General features: G+C 48.5%; 1 protein-coding gene across 6 annotated transcripts in view; it reads right to left on the bottom strand.

Annotated features, from left to right (window-relative positions):
* GRAMD1B (GRAM domain containing 1B) overlaps positions 1-22210 on the bottom strand; it is a 184114-nt gene that overhangs the window by 111454 nt on the left and 50450 nt on the right. For 2 of the 6 annotated variants that reach the window (XM_066365293.1, XM_066365296.1), the window contains one exon: positions 20851-20952. In XM_066365293.1, the coding sequence (XP_066221390.1) occupies positions 20851-20952 (102 nt within the window). Of the gene's footprint in view, positions 1-1132; positions 1177-20850; positions 20953-22210 lie in introns of those variants that run through there. The other 4 variants (XM_066365297.1, XM_066365294.1, XM_066365298.1 and 1 more) reach the window with 3 other exon arrangements.

A 22210-nucleotide genomic window follows, 5' to 3' on the forward strand; every position in this document is an offset into this window, starting at 1 on the left:
TGGATCAGATCACACAGCATATGGGAGTAGGAGAAAGGAGCCAAGAAACGAGTTCTGTGATTCCCAGAGACATTTTCCTAACCGTTTTAACATATTCCTGCCCTCAGCCTCGCCACTCCTTCGGCCTCCTACCCCATCTCCTCCACACACACACACAGGATGCCCTGCTGCGGAAGTCTGAGCCTCACCCAGCCTTCCATCTCTGAGAGATAGGAGACCCAGGCACCTGGACAAAGAGGAAGGCCCCCAAACCAAAGGTCGGGGTATTCTGGAAGGACTACAGGTCTCTCCCTGCATACAGGGGCTGGGGCTGTGGCATATACACAGACCACCTTTAGATCCCCCATCCACTCCCAGTGGCTCAAGCTCCTTGTTTGGGAAAATATACAGAAAAACAAATTGCAAGCTGGATTCAGGAGAGATAAGATACCTATCTCAGGGACGCCCTCTAGCGCACTGATGGGGTCCACGTAACACAGCACCCTACCACTATTCCCTAGAGGGGCCCAGACTGTCCTTCCACTGGGCATCAGATGAACGTGGAAGGGGACCACAGCAGCACCTGCCACTCAGAGACAAACTCCTCACAAACCCCAAGGCCAACATCTGCCGCTGGATGAAAGGTGGTCTCTGCCTTTAAAACTGCCCCGCCCACACCAACCCCACCCATTCCTCACACAGCAGTCAGAGGGAAGAGAGTCACAGCAGGTGAAAAGAAAGTGTGGAGGTGACGCAAACAGATTGAGGAAGCGCTGTAGTTCAGGGAAGAGGCAGAGGAAGGAGAAAGAGAGAGAGAGAGAGAGAGAATGAATATAGGAAAGGGTGACTATAAGGAGACAGGATACAGAGAAATGGAAAACCAGGCGGAGCTAAAGAGAGAGACAGACACGTGAGTCTGCCCAGACCAGGCTGCGCATCACCCCTCACACCCGCGCAGACTCCGGGCACATGAAGTTGGGCGTGCTGGCAGGCCCAGCCCCCCTTCCTCTCCTGAGTCCCTCTTGCCCGCATCATTTCCCCTTGCTTGGACAGTGGTGGGCTGAGGGAGGAGGGGAGAGAATGTGAACCAAAGGGAGAACTTGCCAAGCGAAGCCACTTACGCACAGTGCGGCCGGCAGCATTTCCATCCTACCTTTGCTGTCGCCATGTCAGCCGGCTCCATGGTTTCTGCTTGGCCTACGGACCGGTGGCACCATCCAGAGAGAAAAGGCAGAGTCACAAACGTCCACCAGAAAGAACAAACCACCCCTCTGGAAGGTCAGGGAGAATAAGAGACTTATTTCTACTCTCTGGTCCCCTGGGACCTCCTCTGTTGGGGAGGAGAGAGGCTGGAGGTCCCCGGAAAGTTAGGGCACCTGCCTGTATTCCCATAGATGCCCATAAGAGGCTGAGTCAGGGGACCTCTCCCCTTGTCTGGTGCTTCTTCCCAGGAGTCAAGTGTGGGGCTCAGCAGGGCGCCCCCTGCTGGGAGAGAACGCACAGAAAGGAAGGCCCTACCCTCCCATCACCCAGCCAATGGGTCCCCATGGTTCAAGAAGAGGGGAGCATGTGGTAGAGGCCAACTGAGCAAGTGCTGAGGGGAGCAGGAGGGGAGCAGGCTCAAGGCTGGTGAGGGGCAGGTGTGGAACCTCGAGAAAAAGCTGCAGCACTGGGAGGGAGACAGAAGGCGCTGTGCAAGGAGGTGCTGGAGCCACAGAGCCGGAGCCCTGCAGGCAAGGTGGAGGAGGCAGAGGGAGAGGAATTCGCCCAGTGAAGTCACTCACCTTGCAGTAACATTCAGACTGACTGAGGCCTACACAGGAGCCAAGAGCAGGCGGCTCACAACCCCCACTCCACTCCCAGAGATTCCCAGCCTCTCTCTGTCTAAAGATACATGAGAGCAGCCTGCAGCCGGGCTGGATCTGCAGAGGCCTCTGGCTCTCTCAGAGCAGCCTGATTGGAGGAGCAGGATGACTTCATCCGGCCCCATTCATCACTCTAGGTTTCCTGCCCAGCAGGGACAGGCCGCCCTGCTCACAGTGACTACAGCTTCCTCTCTGGCCCATTTTACTCAGGCAGCCAGGGACAGGCTGTGTGGACCCAGCAGCCAGGGGGGAGGGATGAGAGGACTCCAGGCCCGGAAGGAAAGGGGCACAGGCTGCTCCCATTTCCCCCTAAAACACAGTGCACATGTTCACTGGGAGACTGCCAGGGCAGCCACCAGATCAATGCAGAAGAGCAACCGTCCTCCAAACCAGCAAAGAAACAAGGTGAACCACGCACCCTCCTGCCAAAAAGTTAAACAGAGAATAAAACCGTGGAAAAGCAGCCCAATACCCTCAGGCATTCTTAAGTGCACTCATCCTTCCCAGCATCCTCCCTGTCAAGTCCAGCTCCACCAGCTCACCTGCTGGGCTCACCTGGGCTTGCTGTCACGGACCTAATTCCCCTCAGCAATGCTGAGGTCCTGAGAGAAAAGACGGCCCCTCATTTCCCCCTCCGTTTTCTCCCCACCCCCACATCCCATCCAACCCCTAGAGCATAAGAACACTCAGCAAAGCAAGGGTTACAGTGATTAAAAGATTGACTAGAAAAAGAAGGCTCCCATAGTGCGCTCACTCAGCCAGCCCCACCTACGTTTCCCTCGTTCTTTTCTGTTCCCCTGCGTCTGTTCAAGCCTGACTTCACAAGGAAGCCACACACTCAGGTAGACCAAGGCAGGCCAGGATAGAGTTTTCCATGAGGATGACAGCACCAAGCCTTTCTGCCAGTTCACCAGCGGCCGTGTGTCTGGCTCAAGGACAGGAGTAACAGCAGCAACACTCCCGTCTGTACCTTGTTTCACAATTCACGATACATTTCAAGTTTACTACCTCATTTGAAAACCACAGGAATCCTGTGAGGTCAGCACTGCTTTCCCGGTGTCAAAGATAATGACAGTGAGGTTGAAGTGACTGGTCCAAGGTCACAGAGCATAGCAGACTGGGACTCAAAGCTGCGCTCACTGACCAAATCCTTGTCCATTAAATAGCATTCTACCAAATATCCCACCACTTCACTTTCTGCCTCCCTCCATCTGTCCCCAACTCCTGTTTGTGATTATTATAAAGAGTATACAATCTCAAAATTAATTAGGCATTTTCCTTTGCACCCCATTTATATATGTGTGTATATGTATATATATTTTTCATTTATTTATTTATTTATTTATTTATTTATTTATTTATTTTGCAAGCCAGAGAGATGGAGAGACAGACAGACAGGAAGGGAGAGAGATGAGAAGCATTAGCTCATAGTTGCGGCATTTTTTAGTTGTTGATTGATCTCTTCTCATATGTGCCTTGACTGGGGGCTCCAGCTGAGCCAGTGACTTTTGCCTAAGTCAGCGACCTTGGGCTTCAAGCCAGCGACCTTTGGCCTCAAGCCAGTGACCATGGGATGTTAATGATCCCATGCTCAAGCCAGCAACTTTGGTGTTTTGAACCTGGGACCTCAACATCTCAGGTTGATGCTCTATCCATTGTGCCACCACTGGTCAGGTTGCACACCCATTTTCTTAAAGACGGCAAAATTATAATTAAAATTATAAGAAAATACATTATCAAATATAGGAAATAAAAATCTGGAGCCAACTCAGAGGTTATTGCATACATTTAACAGATCTGTGTCCACTGGAAACTGCTTTAAAAAACAATCATCAAAGATTCACTCATGTTCACTTTACTTAGGCAGAAAAGTAGAACAAGACACCTGAAGGAACACACTGGCCAACTATCAAGATTAAAATTAAGGGGGAGGAAAGGATGTGTACCCTGGTTTCTAAAAGTATATCATTTTCTAGACATCATAAATACAGAATACATCACTTCTCCTTTTTCTATCATACTATTAGGCAAGAGGTGCCAAGTTCCATAAACCTATAGAGGAAAAGACAGCGATGAAAGTCACAGAATATCATTTAGGCCAATTGGATCGGTTTCTTTTTACTCATTGCCTGGTTTCTATAAGCCCTAGACTGTGGCCTCAGACACAATCAACTTGAAAAGGGTAAGAGGCTTTGCTGGTACTACAGTAGAGGTATTCCACCCCCCACCCCATACACACACACACAAACAAAGGTGTGGGGGCCCTGCCATGTCATCTCTGCTCGGAAGCCTGTCAACGTCCCTTCTGGCTATTGCCATGGCCCGCAGTCCTCTCAGCTCCTGGGCTGACAGTCAAATGTACAAACAGATGGAGAGCAGAAGGCTAGTGCCCACGAGTGGGGATGTTCTGTTTTATCAGAATCACAAGGAAATTGGACTCATGTTAATGGCACTCCATCCAGTGTCCCAAATGACCAAACACATTTACCCAGTCACTCAGATTCTAAAGGCATCCAGTGGCCGCACAGCCCAGAGGGATGAGCACAGCATTCAGGAGAGCTGCGCAGCCAGAAAAGCATCCATGTCTGTTTTACAAAGCAATTCATGGGCCTTGAACTCAAAGCAGCAGGGAAGAGCGCCGTTAGCTACAGAACAGGTGACCTAGAAGATGGGGCAGGGTGGGAGGGCAGGGATCATGCTAGGCTTTAATGAGTGAGGAGGAAAAGAATATATCCCAAAGATAATTCTAGGAAGACAGAAAAGAAGCTGACCCTGAGAATCAAAAGGAAAGACAAAGTGATGAAGAATATCTAACGACAAAAGCAGCCATTGACTCGGCTACTTACCTGAAAGGACTCCGTCTACATAACTCCTTATAGGATTAATAACTCTTCTAGTCTATGCACTTGTTTTTTGAACTGGGGACAAGAAGTTCTCTCTTCTACAACTTAACTCATTCCATTTTGCCTCATATTGAGTGAAAAGATAGGTAACTACATAGCTAGACCACATTATAATATATTTTCTCTCCAGGGCTATAATTTGTACTAATCACTTTACCCTAGGTATTATATTCTACCTTCTTAATCACTGTACTTATGAATCAAATTAAGGAAGGGAACAAAAACAAATGCTTGAAGAGAAGCTAGAATGAGTTTTGTCAGGGATGGTTACAGTGTGGTGGGAAGTAAAGGCACCCAGTTCCTTGAAGCCAGTTCAGAGGCTGGACAGTGCACCTGCTTCTTTAGGAAAAGCCTCTTCTGTAGCAACTGCCTTCTGGAGAGAGGGGCTGCAAGCAAACCAAAAAATTCCTTTTCTTCAGTGTCTATTATTGATTGTAGACTAAAAACATGGCAATGAAAAAGGGACTGACAGACCTACAGGAGACGAGAAATATGATAGACTTTGAGAGGTCATCTAATGCCTTCTCTCCTTGTATACAGAAAGTGGCAGCTTCTCTTGAGAGGAGAGACAGAAAAAAGAAAGAGGAAGGAAAAAAGAGAGAGTGAAGAGAAAAAGGGCAGTATGTGTGTGTGCGTGCATGTGTGTGTTGTCATGACTGAGTGTTTGGAAGGTGACTTCTCATCTCCTTTGCACATTAGCCATTAACTCTGTAAAGAGGGAGGTGAGCATGAAGAACACGCCCCTTAGGCTACGGTGGTTAGGTCTGAATTCTGACTCAACCACTCATTGTCTGTGTGGCCTTGGGCAAGTTACTTAGCTTCTCTGTGCCCCCATTTCCCCACCTATAAGGCACGGATGATAATATCCCTTACCTCAGAGGCTGCTATCAAGATTAAATGAGATATATGTAAAGGGCTGAGAATTGGGTCTGGCACAATTACAATGAAACTACCTAATTGTTAGAAAGCTGGATTTTTGTTTTTGTTTGTTTGTTTGTTTGTTTGATTCAATGGTTCACTTCCTGTCTTCCCCTATATACATGACATACCCCACTCCCGCATGAAATCCCTGCCCCATGAGATTTTAAGACACCTATAGAGTGGGTGATGGTGAAAGTAGACTGGACAGAAAAATCCACCGGCTTTTTTTTTTAACTATATAAGAAAGGTTTTTTAGAAAGTCACAGAGATAGAAATAAACTATGGAAGAAATGGGCTCAGGAAACAAGTTATAGAGGCAGAAAAAAGGGGGCAGGGTACACAGAGGGCCAGTTCACTGTCCCTCAGACCGTTGGAGGGCCGCCACATACAGTGCTCCTCTCACTGACCACCAATGAAAGAGGTGCCCCTGCCAGAAGTGCGGCGGGGGGCCGGATAAATGGCCTCAGGGGGCCTCATGCAGCCCGCAGGCCGTAGTTTGGGGGGATGCCTGGCTTAGAGCTTAGGAGAGAAAGAGAGAGTGAGGGAGATGAAAAACACAACTGGTTTTTTAGGTGAAAAAAGACTTTAGAACAGTGAAGCAAGGCAGTCATTAGAGTAAGAAAAAAGCAGGAATGGAATAAGGAAAGGTACTGCAATATGAGAGACTTCCAGGTAATGCGGAATGGGAGTGGACATCAAGGGGGGCGTGCAGGGAGATTTGGGGGAAAGGACATCAGAGAACAATGAAGGAATCCAAAATGAAAATAAAGAAGGGAAAGACTCACACAAAAAATCAGGGAAAGTGATCAAGTTGGAGGTGGGAGGAAAACAGAGACTAAGTATAAACTCAAAGCGGAAATTTCCACAGGAAGGTTTGACTAAAGCATCTGAGACGGGCCATGGATGGATAGAAACCGCTTGGCATCAAATGGCAGCTAACTGCAAAGTTCAAGTCTGATGGTCTTGCAAAGCCAAACTGCTCTCTGGAGAAGTCAGGTGTGGTGGGAGCGTGGGAGTGGGGGGGGGGGGGGGGAGGGAGGCGGCTAGTTTCTGAAGCCATCAGAACAGGGAGGTAGTGAGATGGGTGGTGAGAATTAAGGTTCCAGGAGGAAAGGAAATAACCTTCGGGAGCAGTCACCCATAGTACTGCACCCTCACCTAGAAGGAAGATGTGAGGAGGAAGGAGGAAGGAGGAAGGGCTATTCAAGTCCAACAAGGAACTGGCCAGGGTGTTGGTCTCCCTCACCAGCTTGCCTATGGAAGCTCATACCTCGTGTCTCTGAGGGTCTTTGCTGGCATCAGTGCACTGTCACATTGGGGTTCCCCATGGTAAGAAAAAATAGTAGGCAAAAGGGAGACCCACCTCCCTTAGCCTCTAGCAATTTCTAAGACCTCTCAAGCAACAAGAATATCAATGGTGTCACCTCAACATCAGCCTCTAAACTGGACAGGGCCGTGTAGGAAAGTGGTTAAAATCTAGGGTCTAATTGCCTGAGTTCAAATTCCAGCCCATCATTTAATAGCTGTGCAGTATGATACAAGTTATGACACCTCTCTTAGCTTCAATATTCTTAGCTATAAAATGGAGGTAACGGTAATTAATACTATTTCATAGAAAAAAGGTGAAAGTTAAATGAGTGCAGTGATTGGCATGGAACAGGCACATTCAATAAATGTCAACCAAAATAATGTTGTCGTTATAATTGCTATCCAAAGGGTACTCAGGGGGTTGGAAATGACAGGAAACGTCCAAAGTGCACTTGGTGACAATGCAAAGCTGGCACTGGTCTGGTTATATAATTTCTTTTCTCACTTACTTTCCATCTCCACACCCAATCGTACCACTAGCAGCCAGCAGTCCCTATACTGTACTTTTGAATGACAAATTTGTGTCAAATGCTCCAAAAGTGGAAGAGGTCATAAATTCATAAGGCAGATCATTTGCCCACTCCTTGCCCTGGTGGTTCACTCCTACACCTGTACCAGTTTTCACCAAGGTCCTACAGACAGGCCACCTAGGATTTCAGAGCCTTTCACACAAGGGTTTAAGCAGTGGTAGTCAACCTGGTCCCTACCGCCCACTAGTGGACGTTCCAGCTTTCATGGTGGGCGGTAGCGGAGCAACCAAAGTATAAATAAAAAGATAGATTTAACTATAGTAAGTTGTTTTATAAAAATTTATTCTGCCAAACTTAGCGAAAATCTGATATAAAGTACTTGGTAAGTAATTATTATTATATGCTTTAACTTGCTGTAACTCTGCTTTATAAATTTTATAAAGTAAAGTTACTTCCCTACTGTATAAATCACCATTACTGTGAAACCAGTGGGTGGTTAGAAAATTTTACTACTAACAGAGATACAAAAGTGGGCGGTAGGTATAAAAAGGTTGACTACCCCTGGTTTAGAGTGAGACTATGTGGAGCCACAGGATTCACTCAGCAGGGGGTCAGCTCCAAGGGGAGGAGAGGAAGGCCAATCCCAACACCTAACCTTTATACAGTGCAAGGTAAGTAGGAGCCATCCATGTTTCCACTGCACAACCAACTCTCCACTGCAGGCTGCAGAGGCCAGTGCAGGTAGGAGAGTTAGGATGGAAGGTGCAGGGGTTGTCCAAATGCCCCTGGGACACCACTGAATACAGGACATTAAATAGACCCTCCAGCAACTACTGCTGATGCTGAGAGAAAAACTAGATAAGGTGACAGGCTATAGGCCAGGGGTCCCCAAACTACGGCCCCCGGGCCACATGCGGCCCCCTGAGGCCATTTATCCGGCCCCCACCGCACTTCTGGAAGGGGCACCTGTTTCATTGGTGGTCAGTGAGAGGAGCATAGTTCCCATTGAAATACTGGTCAGTTTGTTGATTTAAATTTACTTGTTCTTTATTTTAAATATTGTATTTGTTCCCATTTTGTTTTTTTTACTTAAAAATAAGATATGTGCAGTGTGCATAGGGATTTGTTCATAGTTTTTTTTATACTCTGGCCCTCCAACGGTCTGAGGGACAGAGAACTGGCCCCCTGTGTAAAAAGTTTGAGGACCCCTGCTATAGGCACTGACCTCTGGACAGTCCCATGAGCGGCAGTAGCCTCAGGGGCTCCTCTTGAAGGAGAGGGCTTCACTGCCCCATTCTTCTCTGGCAGCTGCCAGAATGGGCCAGTGGGAAGGTAACTGGGTACGGAGGGAAAGCCTCAAGTCAGAGTGTGTCCTTGAGCAATCGAGTTTCTTCTGGAGAGCAAGGTAGAAAGATGCCACCAATTCTTGGGCGAGGGCAGAGGAGGAGCTACAACACGGGCAAGGCACAAGGCACAAGGAAAATGTTGGAGGGGTGTGCTTCCACAGCCTCCTCCCTCTCCTGCCGGCCGGGTTTGTACCAGCTGCAATATGGTCTACCGCTGTAGCCCTTACATCCAGAAAACGCTCAGCTACCGGAAGCTGCATGGGGTGGGAAAGGAAAGAAGGACCAAAGAAAATGCTGTTTAAATATCCAAGGAAGAATTCACTGGCCCCAGAAGAATCCGAGGAGAGGCTCTAAAGAGAACATACAAACCCATCAGCACAGCAACTCCAACCAGTAACTCTCCCTTTCCACTGGCAGTTCCCCTCTCCGAGTGTCCTTCCTTCTTAAGAGATGGGGGCTGTCCTGCCAGGCAGACACCCCTGCCCTCCGCAGTTGAAGGAGTGGAGCCCAGGCCACTGCTCTTGCCTTCTGCTTGCTGATGCAAGCCAGATCTCACTCCTGAGGAGGAATCAAATGGCCACTCCCTCCTCTCCCCGCAAAGCCCCAGCCAGTTGGGGGTGCCGGTGAGCCTGGTGCAGAAAGAAAGGGAAGGTGAACTTCCACAGGCCATGCAAATGCCTAGAGAGGCTTCCGTTGGTACCTGCAATGATTTGGCACTAACTGTTCTGTTCTGCAGGTTAGGAATCAAGAAACTGAAAAAGAGCATCAGAAAGTGGCAAAGAGATATACTGGAACCTCCCTACAGACAACTTGTTAGTTAAAACCTTAAGGCACATCTTAAAATCAACGAGGCATTGGAAACATACCTGTAAAAGTTTTTTTAAAATTGATGTGGCCCTCAGGCATTCTTAATTGGATCATTCAGAATCACTGAGATCTATTCTCTCCTTGTCATTGTGTCCTCTGTTCTGTCTGGTTTGAAGCTTTTCAAGAGAAAGCTTTCACTTGTAGACCTTATAGTTCCTATACCTCCATGTGCAGAGCTTCATTCAATTCTAGAAGTTGGTAAAGAAAGAGCCATCAGTTATAAGAGTAGAAGGTTCTGTACTGAACCCCAAGTGCCCAACAGCCACATGTGCCCTTTCTCAAGGGGAAGTCATTAAGTGCTGCAAATCAAAACAAACTCTAGAGTGAATTTCCACTTTGCCACTTCCGTGGAATGACAGTGGACAATTTAAGCCTCCATTTCCTTTTCTAGAAAATGGGTAGAAGAGTGCCTTCCCATAGGGTTGCTGTTGTGATGAAATAAGGTAGAACAATCTTGAAATAAGGTAGAAAAGTCTTTGAGAGCTTTGAAAGCTCTCAATACAGCAGCTATTCTTATTACTAATAATTACTCAGATTATAAATAATGACTCAATTACAAATAATGACTCAGAACTTATATTGTGCCCCTAAGTACACAGACACTCTCTGTTGTCTTGGGTTGGCTCTTCTCGTCTGAAGGTCTGCAGTAGTTTCCTATAGCGATAGGTTTGTTTACTGAAAGAGAGCCCAATGAACATCCTTAGCAAATTTCCCACTAGAGAAGTTATTCATAGAAAGATAGATAACCACTTGGTATAGGTAGTAAAGAAGAAATTCATGAATTAGGAAAAAGTAGAGTAACTGACACCTTCAATCCCTTCTTAAGGGCTCCCTCATCTATGATCCAGATCTCTGTTCTATAGGCTAATTTGTATGAACAATGATGTGAAATCTTTCGGCCAGATGGGAATCCACCCATTGTATAAGATGCCCAGAAAAGGAAACAGGTAATAGTTCTGTTTTACTTCTAGAGAGACAGGAGTTGAGCAGGTGAAATGGTTCACTTTGTGGATCCCAAAGCAAGTCTGTTGTGCACCTAACTTAATAAAATAGGAGTTTCAAAAACCTAGCCCTGAAACTACTTACTAATTCATTCATCAGGCTCACATAAAGAATGACACAAGGGAGCTTTTGTTTGTACACTGAAGAAAGAGTGGGTATGCAGACATTCCCCACTCCCTCAGCCCCTCTCCTGGCCCCAGAACTGTTAGCACTAGGGTTACAATGGATTCCTCTGCTCTGGATGAGTTTCACCTTCAGACAGCGGAGAAAAAGGCACAGAGAGGGAGGGAGCCCAGCCATTAACTGCCTGTCACTCACTCACATGGCTGAAGATAAGAAGCAGCATTGAGCAACCAAAAGAGTTGGTGACAGATAAGATGAAATGATTAATTTAATTACACATTCCCACCTCACCCACCTTTCTCCTTACAGAGTAGAGATTCTTGGGCTATGCTATGCACTGATACCAATGTCCCCAGACTAAGGGTTAAAAGGAACCACAGGTCTGACAGAGGCTTCCAAAAAATTAATGTAACAGGCCAGGAATGGGACGCTTGGGCCCTCCCTACCCCATTCTTATTAAATTGTGTGCTTGGCTCTGGTCGGAGGCTCGATGGATAGAGTGTTGGCACAGCGTATGGACATCCCAGGTTTGATTCCCAGTCAGGGAAAACAGGAGAAGTGACCGTCTGGTTCTCCCTCCTCTCCCTTCTCTAACTCTGCCCCTCCCACAACCAGTGGCTCCACTAGTTCGAGCGTGTCCTCCGGTGCTGAGAATAGCTCGGTTGGTTCAAGTGAGTCAGCCTCAGGCACTAAAAATAGCTCTGTACTCAAGCATTGGCCCAAAACAAGGGTTGCTGGGTGGATCCCAGGCAAAAGTCTGCTTCAATATCCCCTCTCGTTTCACCTAATGTAAATAAATAAAAATAACAATAATAATAATAAATTGTGTACTGTACTTGATATGAGCTAGAACAGGGGTAACAAGAGGCTTCAGGTCACTGGGCAAGCTTCTCAAAGTGTGGTCCAAGAATACCTGAGTCAGCATCACTTGGCATACATGTTAATTGTGCAAATTCCCACGCCTAACTCAGTCCACATGATGCAGAAGTGGAGAGAGGGCCCAGAGCTCTGCACACTGAATTAGCTCATGGGATTCTGAAATCCTTGCTAAGCCTGAGGACCACTGCCTTAGCACACTGTCTCCCAGGTAGGCTGTTCATTATCCAGAGCACTTACCCGTGGCAGTATTGGAAGAAAATATGAGAACTTATATATTATACATTTCTTTATAATCTCATCCTTTAAATTTTCCTGCTTAATTATATAATAAACAAAATATTTAGTGCCATAGAGCACGTATATGATTGTTATAAATACACTTATCCATGTAATGGATAAGTGCATGCCCCAAAATTCTTTCCTGACAGAGGTCTGAAACCGAGCTGGAGTGGCAGTGACTTCCGGTGCAATGGCTTCCTCACCACCTAGGTGGAGAAGCAGTGAGCAGTCCCTGCAGAGAGCTGCACCTAGCCTGTGTTAGCAATCGGTGACAAGTTGAGAAGAGAGCCCCGGGTCTGGGCCTCCGACTGCATCTCAATGCCGCAGTGCAGCGCGAAGCGGGGCAGGCCTGCGGGCACAGTCTGCCCGAGCCTCTGCGATGGCACCCACTCAGAGGCCTCCTTCACCCCGGCTGGTAGGATGATGGGATCGCTCCCAGCAGGAAGAAGATAGGAAACCAAATTTACCAACCATTCCTGCCTGTTGACCAAACCGAGATCCCAGCCATGGTGTCGGCAGAGATGGAGTTTGCTGAGCTGTAAGTTTTGATCCCCCCTGTACTGGGAGGAAAAGGAGAAATGCAGCGGTAGGAGAAACAGAGCAGGTGATGGCTACACCTCCAGACAGCTCTGCTGACGGCAGCAGAAGCAGCGCAGCACCAGCGAGGCGCTATAAACCGGGAGCCGGGGAGGGCGGGGAAGGCCAGAGGGCCCACTTGCCTCGCTGCCCTGCCCCCAAAATTCAGAGCTTAACCTAGACCTAAAATAACGTTCTCCTCTCTCCTCTCCGGATGCTGTATGTGCTGTCTTCCACAAGAATAAGCCATCCCCTAAGGAAATGAGTACGTGAGTCGGAGAAAGGAGACGCACAAGAGGGACGGTCACAAATCAAACTGTTTCCATGACCATGAAAATGCCAGAGAGTAACAGAGGTATAAGGGCTCGTGAATGGTCCTCGATTTGAGGCATGTCATCACAGAATCCCATGATCATACCATTTTAGAGTTAGTAAAAAGTCTTAGATAGCTCTTCATGTGTTCATTGACCCATTCAGCAAATAGTTATTGAGCACACTATACGAGGTGTGGGGTGCACAGTGAACAAAACAAAGACAGGACCTCCTCTCATGAAATTTAGGGACCAGCAGGGGAGACAGACAACAAGCAAGTCAACAAAGAGATCTAATGATAACACAATCAGCGCTAAGATGGAAAATGAGCTGGCCACGTGAGGACCGGAGTTTGCGGGACTACCTTCCCTGGGGCAATTTAGGAGTCATCAAACGTCACCTCTCATCCGTGGTTTACCCAAACCAAGGTCTCCAACCTACAATTCTCTAGGAGCTTAAAACTCACCTTGCGCTTACTTCACAGGCTTAGCCCAAGCCCACTGTTTGCTGACAGTAATAATAACAAAAGCTGACACGCACCACATATTGCGTGTCAGACAGTGCTAAGTGCTTTTCCCACTTTACCTCATTTTGATTCCCCACAATCTCTAAGTAGACACTATTATCTCCATTTTTTAAGAAAGGAAACAGATTTAGAGAGGATAAAATGATTTTGTGAAAGCACCCCAGCCAGTAAGCGGTGGAGCCAGCATTTAAGCTAAGGTCACTGGGTCTTCCAAGCATTTCCAAGTTCCACATGGCAACTGCGGAGAGAATCTTGTCTCTGCCACCGGCACTAAGCCACGGTGTCAGAGGATCTCTGATCCTGTCACTCGCCTTCAGTTGACTGCTGTGTGCAAGGCATAGCCGCCCTGGGCAGTACCTGAGAAGTCATCTCATCAGAGTAGAGACCCAGTCCCTGCACCAGGCTCTAAACTTCTGCCATGAGAACACCCCCGGGGACAAAATTCTTGTTAACAGATGGCTAAACACTAATGTGCATCTATGCCTGTATGCACGCACACACACGTGTGTGTGTGTGAAGAATGAGAGAGAGAGAAAGAGAGAGGAAGAATCAAGACCAACTCACCTCCTACCTCTCCTTACCTACCTTTGAAATCCATTTAGACTCTTTCTTTTTCCTTTTCTCTCCTCATTGCATTCCTCCAATCTTTCATTTTTATTATTACTGTTTCAATCTTCGCTAAATAAGTAAATAACACCATTTGCCCATAAGACTGTATGTCCCTCTCTCACCTCCACACTTAACTCTGATCCTTGGGGCTGCAACCTCTTTCCCCTCCAGGACCCCCTCCCCCACTTGTCACAGTGGCTGAGAGAGAGAGAGAGAGAGAGAGAGAGAGAGAGAGAGCGGGCGCATATTGAGTTAGGGACCACTGTACCACAACCCTACCAGGTACCAGGTACGGGGCCCACGTTAGAGAAAGCATGTCATGCCTGGTGTTCTCTGGGATCCCCTGGTGGCCTGCTCGGGCAGCTCTGCATTCAGAGCAAAGCCCCTCATGAGTGGGTATAAGAAGGAACACAGTGTTGACACCCCCAAGCGCCTCGCTCAGAGCTCCCCATCACTGAAAGGGAAGTTTCAGCACCCCCGAAGACACCAGGGCACCCCAAATCAGGCAGAACACTCCATTCTCTAGAGGATCTTTCTCTTGGGATCTCCAAGTTCTTTACCAACTAAAGTAATTTACCATGAAAGAGGAACAGAATGCTACCGGCCAGCTATGAAGAACCCAGAGAGCCCAGTAACCCCCCTGGGAGACACACAGTGAGGCCCAAACATTCCATCCACACCCAAGGCCACACAGCTACCCTGTCCCTTTCAACAAATCACTGACTGTCTTCCTCTGGGGAGCCTGTCACTTGGCAAGGGATTACAATATCCCCAAACCTGAGCAGCCAACCCCAAAAGCACTCCTGTCTCTGTCAAGAGTCCCAGGCAACTCTCATCTCCAGGGGCCCTCTGCCACCTACTTGGCTCGTAGAAAGAACAGCTTCTTCCTCAAGGAAGATACGTGGTAGTGACAGGCCTGTCTCACAGCTGTGCTGCAAGACACCGTCTCAGAGCGCAGGTTGTACACCATGCTGGGCTCAGGGGAGCGCCCGCCACATGGCAGCTGGGGCCCTGAGGGCTGGGAAGTCACTCGGCAGCTGCCTGGACGGGCTGCCTCCGCAGCTCCGTCTGCTGTCCAGCGTGGTTCCTGTGCAGGAGCTCTCCCCACTGATGTTCAACACAAAACACAGGCCGGTGGAGGGCCGGGGGCGGGGGGGAGCCCTTTGTGTTACCAAGATCCCCTCTGCCTTCAGCCCAAGCCACAGTTCCACACAGAGCCCTCCTCCATTCTTCCACATCTGGCAGCACTCTGGGCAGCTGGTGAGCTTCCTCTCCTCCTCCGACTGGTCCTCAGTCGTCCTCAGCCGGGAGGACGGAGCGCTGCTGCATGTGATGTCAGCTGCTGGCGAGAAGGAGGGGGAGAGCGGCGAGCACTGCTCCCCAAGGCTTTGATACTGGGCTCCTTCCTCGTGGTGAGGGAGCTGACGGGGGAGATCACCTGAGTGTCCACGGCCCGCCGGGAATTCAGCGGCCTCGAAGGTAGATGGAGCTAGACTGCTTTGGAAAGATGCTATTTCGGGATACTTTCTGGGATAGAATAAGCGGAACTGAAAACATCTTTGCATTTAATGGGAACATGGTGGCTGGACCAGTGGTCGAAGTGACGAGCCTGCCTTGTGGCCCAGCTTCAAGTCCAGGGGCCCGCCCTGCCCGTTGGCCCCCAAATCTATTATCCATTTGTTCCTTCATGAACTCCACAAACTTCTGCTGAGCACTGACTCTGTGCTAAACAAATTAGATACAGTTTCTAACCTCCAGGGTCTCAGGGACTAGTGGGGAGGCAGGGAAGTAAACCAAAGAGTGCATCCCAGGGAGCGAGGCCTGGACAGAGGCACCACAGCCCACAGAGGCACCTATGGAAGAGGTGGGATGCAGCTGACCTGCACCATCCCACCTGGGAGAAAGGGAGCATTCTCCTAAGACAGGCTAAGCTAGTCAGAGAAAAGGTGATACAAGAAACCCCCAAACAGATCCTACACTATTCCCATTCCACCATCCTTGACGGAGATGATGTCATTTCCTACGACACAGAGAAAACAGAGCATGCTGTTTTAACCTCCTCACCTTCCTACCACACCACCTATGAACTCACCTGCATCCACACCTATCATTATCTCCTATTCACAGCAGCTGATCCTTTCCCCTGTGAGCGAGAGCTACCTTGTGCGGCCTCATCCAGAAACCTGGCTTCCTCACATTCTAACAGGTGGTGCTACCCAGCTGAGCAAGTTGGAATCTCAGGACTAACTCTGGGGACCTCCCCTTCTCTTTCATACCCTATGTCCAATCCATCACCAAGTTCTGGATATTTTATCCTCTAAATATGCCTTGAATTCAGTGTGGGCTGAATCTGGGAACTGGTGTTTGTTATCGGTACCCCTGACTTTATCTAGAAGGACAGGAATGGAGGAATGTCTTGTACAGTCTTCCATTACACACACACATATACATAACCTCGGGAAGTTAGATCTAGTCTGCTTTCTACTGGAAACTGGGGAGATCATTCCTGTCTCTGAGACAATCCCCATGACTTATAAATTGATTACTTTCCTAAAAGCGGCCCTTCTCCCTGACGCACACCTGCTCAGGAAATGACTGCCAACTTGCACCCCCTACCCTCTGTCTGCCCCCATCATGGTTCCAAAGGCATTTTTCTTTCAGGACAGAAACTGATGTGAATGAGGATAAAAGTTCTTGGAAGACCTTAAGTTTGGACAGCACATGGAGACATTTCGCCCTTTGCCATAATGTGGACATATTTTTTTAAAGATCATAGTAGGGGAGCAATTTTATCTCTAAATATTATACCCATTCTGAACCTTGTGCAGGAAAATGAAAAATCAATGTAAAAGTACATCTCACACTGAAAGAGTACAATTTTGATCTTTCAAATAGAAAAAAAATCAATCGTAATTTTTTTTTTTGCCTGATCTATTAAACTATCCTTCATCTGATAACTGATCACACAGTTTAGAGAATGAGGAGGAGCCACTTACAAGGGCCCATATTACCTATCTCGTACCTGACCATTTTCGGTTCCCAATGACAATACCTGGTCCTCATGCCTCCCAGGAGGGTGGCAAAGAGTACAAGCGATGATCACGGAAAGGCTTTGCCAGTGTAGGAAACACCGCCGAAACCAGCAAGGCGCTGTGTCCATCAAACGAGGCCCAGAGCAGGGAGCATGAGCCAGCTCCTCACCACTGCTGCCATCTCCCAAGTTCATGTCTCACGCCTGCCCCAGGCCTGTGAATCACAGATCCTGGCCTGCCCCAGAGCGTGTCTTCACTGGGTGGAAACATTTTCGAGAAAGGATTAGGTGCAGGCTGTAAGGGTTTGTTCTGAGCTGATGCTGGGTGGTTAAGGAGTACTCTGGAGACTTGTCCCCTCCCCCCAACCCCAGGAAAACAGAGGCCATGGTGAACACATTCCAGTCTTAGTTTCTGAGGGGGGAGGGGCCATAGGAACCACCCCGGGAAGCACTTCTGCTCACAGCCCTCTCTGTTTCCCATACTGTCAAGGTGAGCTAAACTATATGTACCATCCACCAGAAAGCATCAAAGGAGCTCCCAGTGGGCCAGGGATGGGGAGAAAGAACCAGGGAAGACACCTAGAGAATTTTTCTTAGCAGAAGTTTTAGATGGCAGACCCATTGTAACATTTTCTTTGGTGAGAGGAGTGGGTAGAGAAGGAGCTGGAATATAATTTATATCCATACACAGTTCCAAATGGGAACAGAAGGCAGAGCTCTCTCTAATTAGCGAGCAGCCCGTGTCCTAGAGTAAGACCGAGTCGCCATGAGAAACTCACAGTTCAGCACTTAGCTCTCCCAGGAATGCCTCCCCCGGCAGAGACAGAACAAAGGCAGTGGGGGAGCTGCCAACCACGGAGCTGATAGGAGCTACTGAGGACATCATGATCAGAAACGGAAGGGACACTTCAGAAGGTGTCTGGCACACAACACAGGGAAGAGAGCTGGCTGGGGAACGCCACAGCTCTCCTAACTGGAGAGCATGGCTGTTGAAATCCAAAGAGCTTTGAAAAGGAGCCACTCTAGAGACTGAGGGAACTGCCAAAGGATCGTAACTGATTAAGTAGCTTAGTAAGAATTGTAGTCTTTGTTCCTTGGGGGCCCCACGCCTCCATATAGTCCCTGTCTAAATTCATGAGCCAAACTGTTCATTCTGGTTAATAATGAACATACAACAACTGAGAGAACTGGGTCAGGACTCACAAAGCTTTATAAAGGAGATGTCCCACCCTCTCACCTAGGACAGAGTCCTTCTGATGTCACACCACCCAGCTTTTCCTTACACACTTCTATGGAGTGGACAGTTCATTACCTTGCAAGGCCCACTCCATTGCAGGGCTGCTTTAATCTAACCATAGAAAAGTTCTTCCTTACTCCCAGCTCAAATCCTTCTCACTATAACTTCTACCTCTCTACTTCTATCTCTTAGCCTCTCAAGTACTTAATAAGTGTGGTTATAGTCACCCCAAACCTTCTCTTTTCCTGGTTAAACCCCTTTCCTTCCACCAATCCTTATGATATAGTTACCACCCTCATTGTTTTTATCCATTAATATCCGTTTCCAAAGGACTGTACGTCAGATACCAGATGTGATCAAACTTGTACAGACTACAGTGAAAACTATTAACGTAGGCAGGTACCTAAATCTTGATGGAGAAAGAGAGCGAAGGGAGTTGGACATTAAATTTTATAAAACTTGGAAAGCTTGCTTCAGTAAGAAGCTTCAACATCACATTTAGCTTAATTGGCTAGAAGGCTAAAGTATTAATAGGCTCAATTGCACATTTCAGGAATCCATTGTGACTTTAGAGTCCCTTGTGCCTCAGCCTCCCGAACTCAGGTTTGGGAAGGACGTCTCCAAGGTACTGCCTGTCTGGTGCTGGGTGCTGGGTAGTAGCAGGGGACTGCTTCTGTGCTCCCACTTTAAGACATGCACAGTGGAAGTCAGAATGGTCACCACAGAGGCTTGTCAATCTAGCCTAGAAGAAGGATCTGACTGGTTAGTGGGAGAAACCACATTTTAAAGAAATTGACTGGTTGGCTTAAAGGAAAGCTAATCCTTCCAGCCCCAAAATATAAGCACGGGTTTAGCAAAGCTCTCTCTCTCTTCTTGCTTGGAAACAAGCTTAACTTGCTTGCTCATTTGAAAGGTCTCTAAGCATCAGCCATGTTGCATGGGCTGTCAGCCGGATGATCTCCCAACTACAAGCTTTTTTTCTTTTTTTTTTTTTTTTTGTATTTTTCTGAAGCTGGAAACGGGGAGAGACAGACAGACTCCCACATGCGCTCGACCGGGATCCACCCGGCACGCCCACCAGGGGGCGACGCTCTGCCCACCAGGGGGCGATGCTCTGCCCCTCCAGGGCGTCGCTTTGTTGCGACCAGAGCCACTCTAGCGCCTGGGGCAGAGGCCAAGGAGCCATCCCCAGCGCCCGGGCCATCTTTTGCTCCAATGGAGCCTCGCTGCGGGAGGGGAAGAGAGAGACAGAGAGGAAGGAGAGGGGGAGGGGTGGAGAAGCAGGTGGGTGCCTCTCCTGTATGCCTTGGCCGGGAATCGAACCCGGGACTTCCGCACGCCAGGCCGATGCTCTACCACTGAGCCAACCGGCCAGGGCCTAATAACTCACTTACTTTAAACAACAAGGTCTCCTCATTTTTGCCCATAGTTCTTTTGGAAATAATACTACACCTTGATTCCGTCATCACTGGCGCTTTCTATACCCTCTAGGCTGCGTGTCTGCCGGAAGTTTGATACATGAAGTCCAAGTACTTTCTCCTTTTCCATCCAGTTTGTTGATAAAAACGGTAAACAGAGCTACACCAAAGCAGAGCCCTGCGGTATGCCAGCTGAAGCCTCTTTTTACTGAACATCAGCGCAGTCAGCCTTCTCCGGACACAGTTTAACTTTCAACAGCAGAGCCTCTGCCCACGGTTCACAGGCACCGCGCGAAGCAGATCCTGGCTGGCCCCCACACCTCAAAGCCTCAAGTGAGCATTTGGGAACTTCTTTATTCTCACTGCACCTCGTACGTCCAACCTGGTTCTCCATTAACCTCCGACACCTACAATGCACTCCAGTCCTGGTGTTCCGCTGCCACCGGGTGCTGCACCTGCCACCCCAGGCCAAGCAGCTTTTCTCAGGCACAAGAGACCCCTTCCACTCCAGTCTGCTCTGGTACCCAACTGTTAAGGCAGGGGTTGGGAACCTATGGCTTGCGATCCAGATGTGGCTCTTTTGATGGCTGCATCTGGCTCGCAGACAAATCTTTAATTAAAAAAAAATGTTAAAAATATGGAACATTCTCATGTATTACAATCCATTCATTTCCTACCGCTCATGTTCATGGTTGCGGGTGGCTGGAGCCCATCACAGCTGTCCTCCGGGACAACACCAAATTTTTATTGGATAATGCGTAACGTACACAGGTTGTTGTATGGCTCTCACGGAATTACATTTTAAAATATGTGGCGTCCATGGCTCTCTCAGCCAAAAAGGTTCCCGACCCCTGCATTAAGGTGTGTCTCAAGTCCCAAGTCCTCTTGACATCTTCCCAATGTATCTGGTTTGCCACATGCTGACTTGTCTCCCTCCTGAACACCGGGAGCCTTCGGGACCTGTCCCATCATGTTGCTTACTCGCTTCTGGGCATCTTTCTCACCAGTCTTGAGGTCTGGCAGTCTCCTGCTTCTCTTCATTTCCCCACCATGCTCACTCATGGTGGGAGCTCAGTCTTACTCCAGCATTTCTCCCCCCCATCTTTCCTCCCACCCTCTCCCTCTGCACGGGAGCTTACCCTTCTTCCTGCGCCCGAGGACTCAGGAACCTGCTCGACTCATCATCGTGGCTGCTCTGCTGGCTGCTCTGCTGGCTGCTCTGCTGGCTGCTCTGCTGGCTGCTGAGGAAAGACACAGGATGTGACCGTTAAGGATGGCTTCTTTCCCAACCCAGGGGAGGCCATTCGGGCTTCAGCTTGACAGAGACACGGGGTTAACTAAATATTAAAAATACATGTTCCTCCTGTAAGTTTGCACAGAGTGTACTGATATCGGTGGATATGAGAAACGGCACAAATTTGGTGAAAACCCCACCCAACACACCTAAAGCAGAAGAGGAAGACCCCGACCATGCTCTTCCCTGGCCACGTGGCCTGAGTGACAACTGTCCCCCGCATTCTCTGTACCTGGGTCTCATAGTCTCCAGGATTCCTCTTCCACCTCAGCTGAGGCTCTCAAGGACCTGATGTAGATTGGGTTGGGGGCGTGTGAGAAAGGAAAGGTATGGAGGGAGGGGGCAAAAGACTTGATGGGGTCAGGGCCTGACCTGCTTCTCTGCCTCCAGGGAAGGCCGAGGAGGCTGAGGGGTGAAACTAGGATTAGAGGGTGGAGTCCCTTCCATTTCTTAAAGCCCTGCAGGCAGGATGATTAAAGAGCTTCAGTTCACAGAGTTCTTTAAGATGCTTACATTCAAGTTATTCGGAATTCAACTGTCCTTCATCTTACTCAAGACAAAGAAAAGCTGTTCAGACACCTCGTAACAGCTCAGGAAGAAATATATATATTTTTTCTTTTTTCTTTTTTCTTTTTTGCGAGAGAGACAGACAGTAAGGGAGGGAGATGAGAAGCATCAACTCATAATTACAGCACCTTAGTTATTCACTGATTGATTTCTCATATGTGCCTTGACTGAGGGGCTCCAGCTAAGCCAGTGATCCTTTGCTCAAGCCAGCGACCTTGGGCTCAAGCCAGTAACCTGGGGCAGCAAGCCAGCAACCATAGGGTCATGTCTATGATCCCACACTCAAGCTGGCAACCTTGGGGTTTCAAACCTGGGTCTTCAGCGTCCCAGGCCAATGCTCTATCCATTGCACCACTGCCTGGTCAGGCAAGACATAATTTTTATTAATGGCTAATAATTAAACTACTCTAGGCATCTAATCAGGAGTCCCCAAACTACAATTCCCAGGCCAGATCTGAAGCATCCTGGTTTGTATAGTAGTGAGTTAAGAATGGTGTCTGCCACGTGACCAGGTGGTGGTGCAGTAGAGAGAGTGTCGACCTGGGATACTGAGGTCCTAGGTCCGAAACCTGAGGGCTCCGGCTTGAGCGCAGTCTCACCAGCTTGAGCAAAGGGTCACCGGCTTGGCTTGAGCCCCT

Source organism: Saccopteryx leptura, chromosome 2 (genome assembly GCF_036850995.1).
Source record: "Saccopteryx leptura isolate mSacLep1 chromosome 2, mSacLep1_pri_phased_curated, whole genome shotgun sequence".
In the NCBI taxonomy this organism is placed as follows: Eukaryota; Metazoa; Chordata; class Mammalia; order Chiroptera; family Emballonuridae; genus Saccopteryx; species Saccopteryx leptura.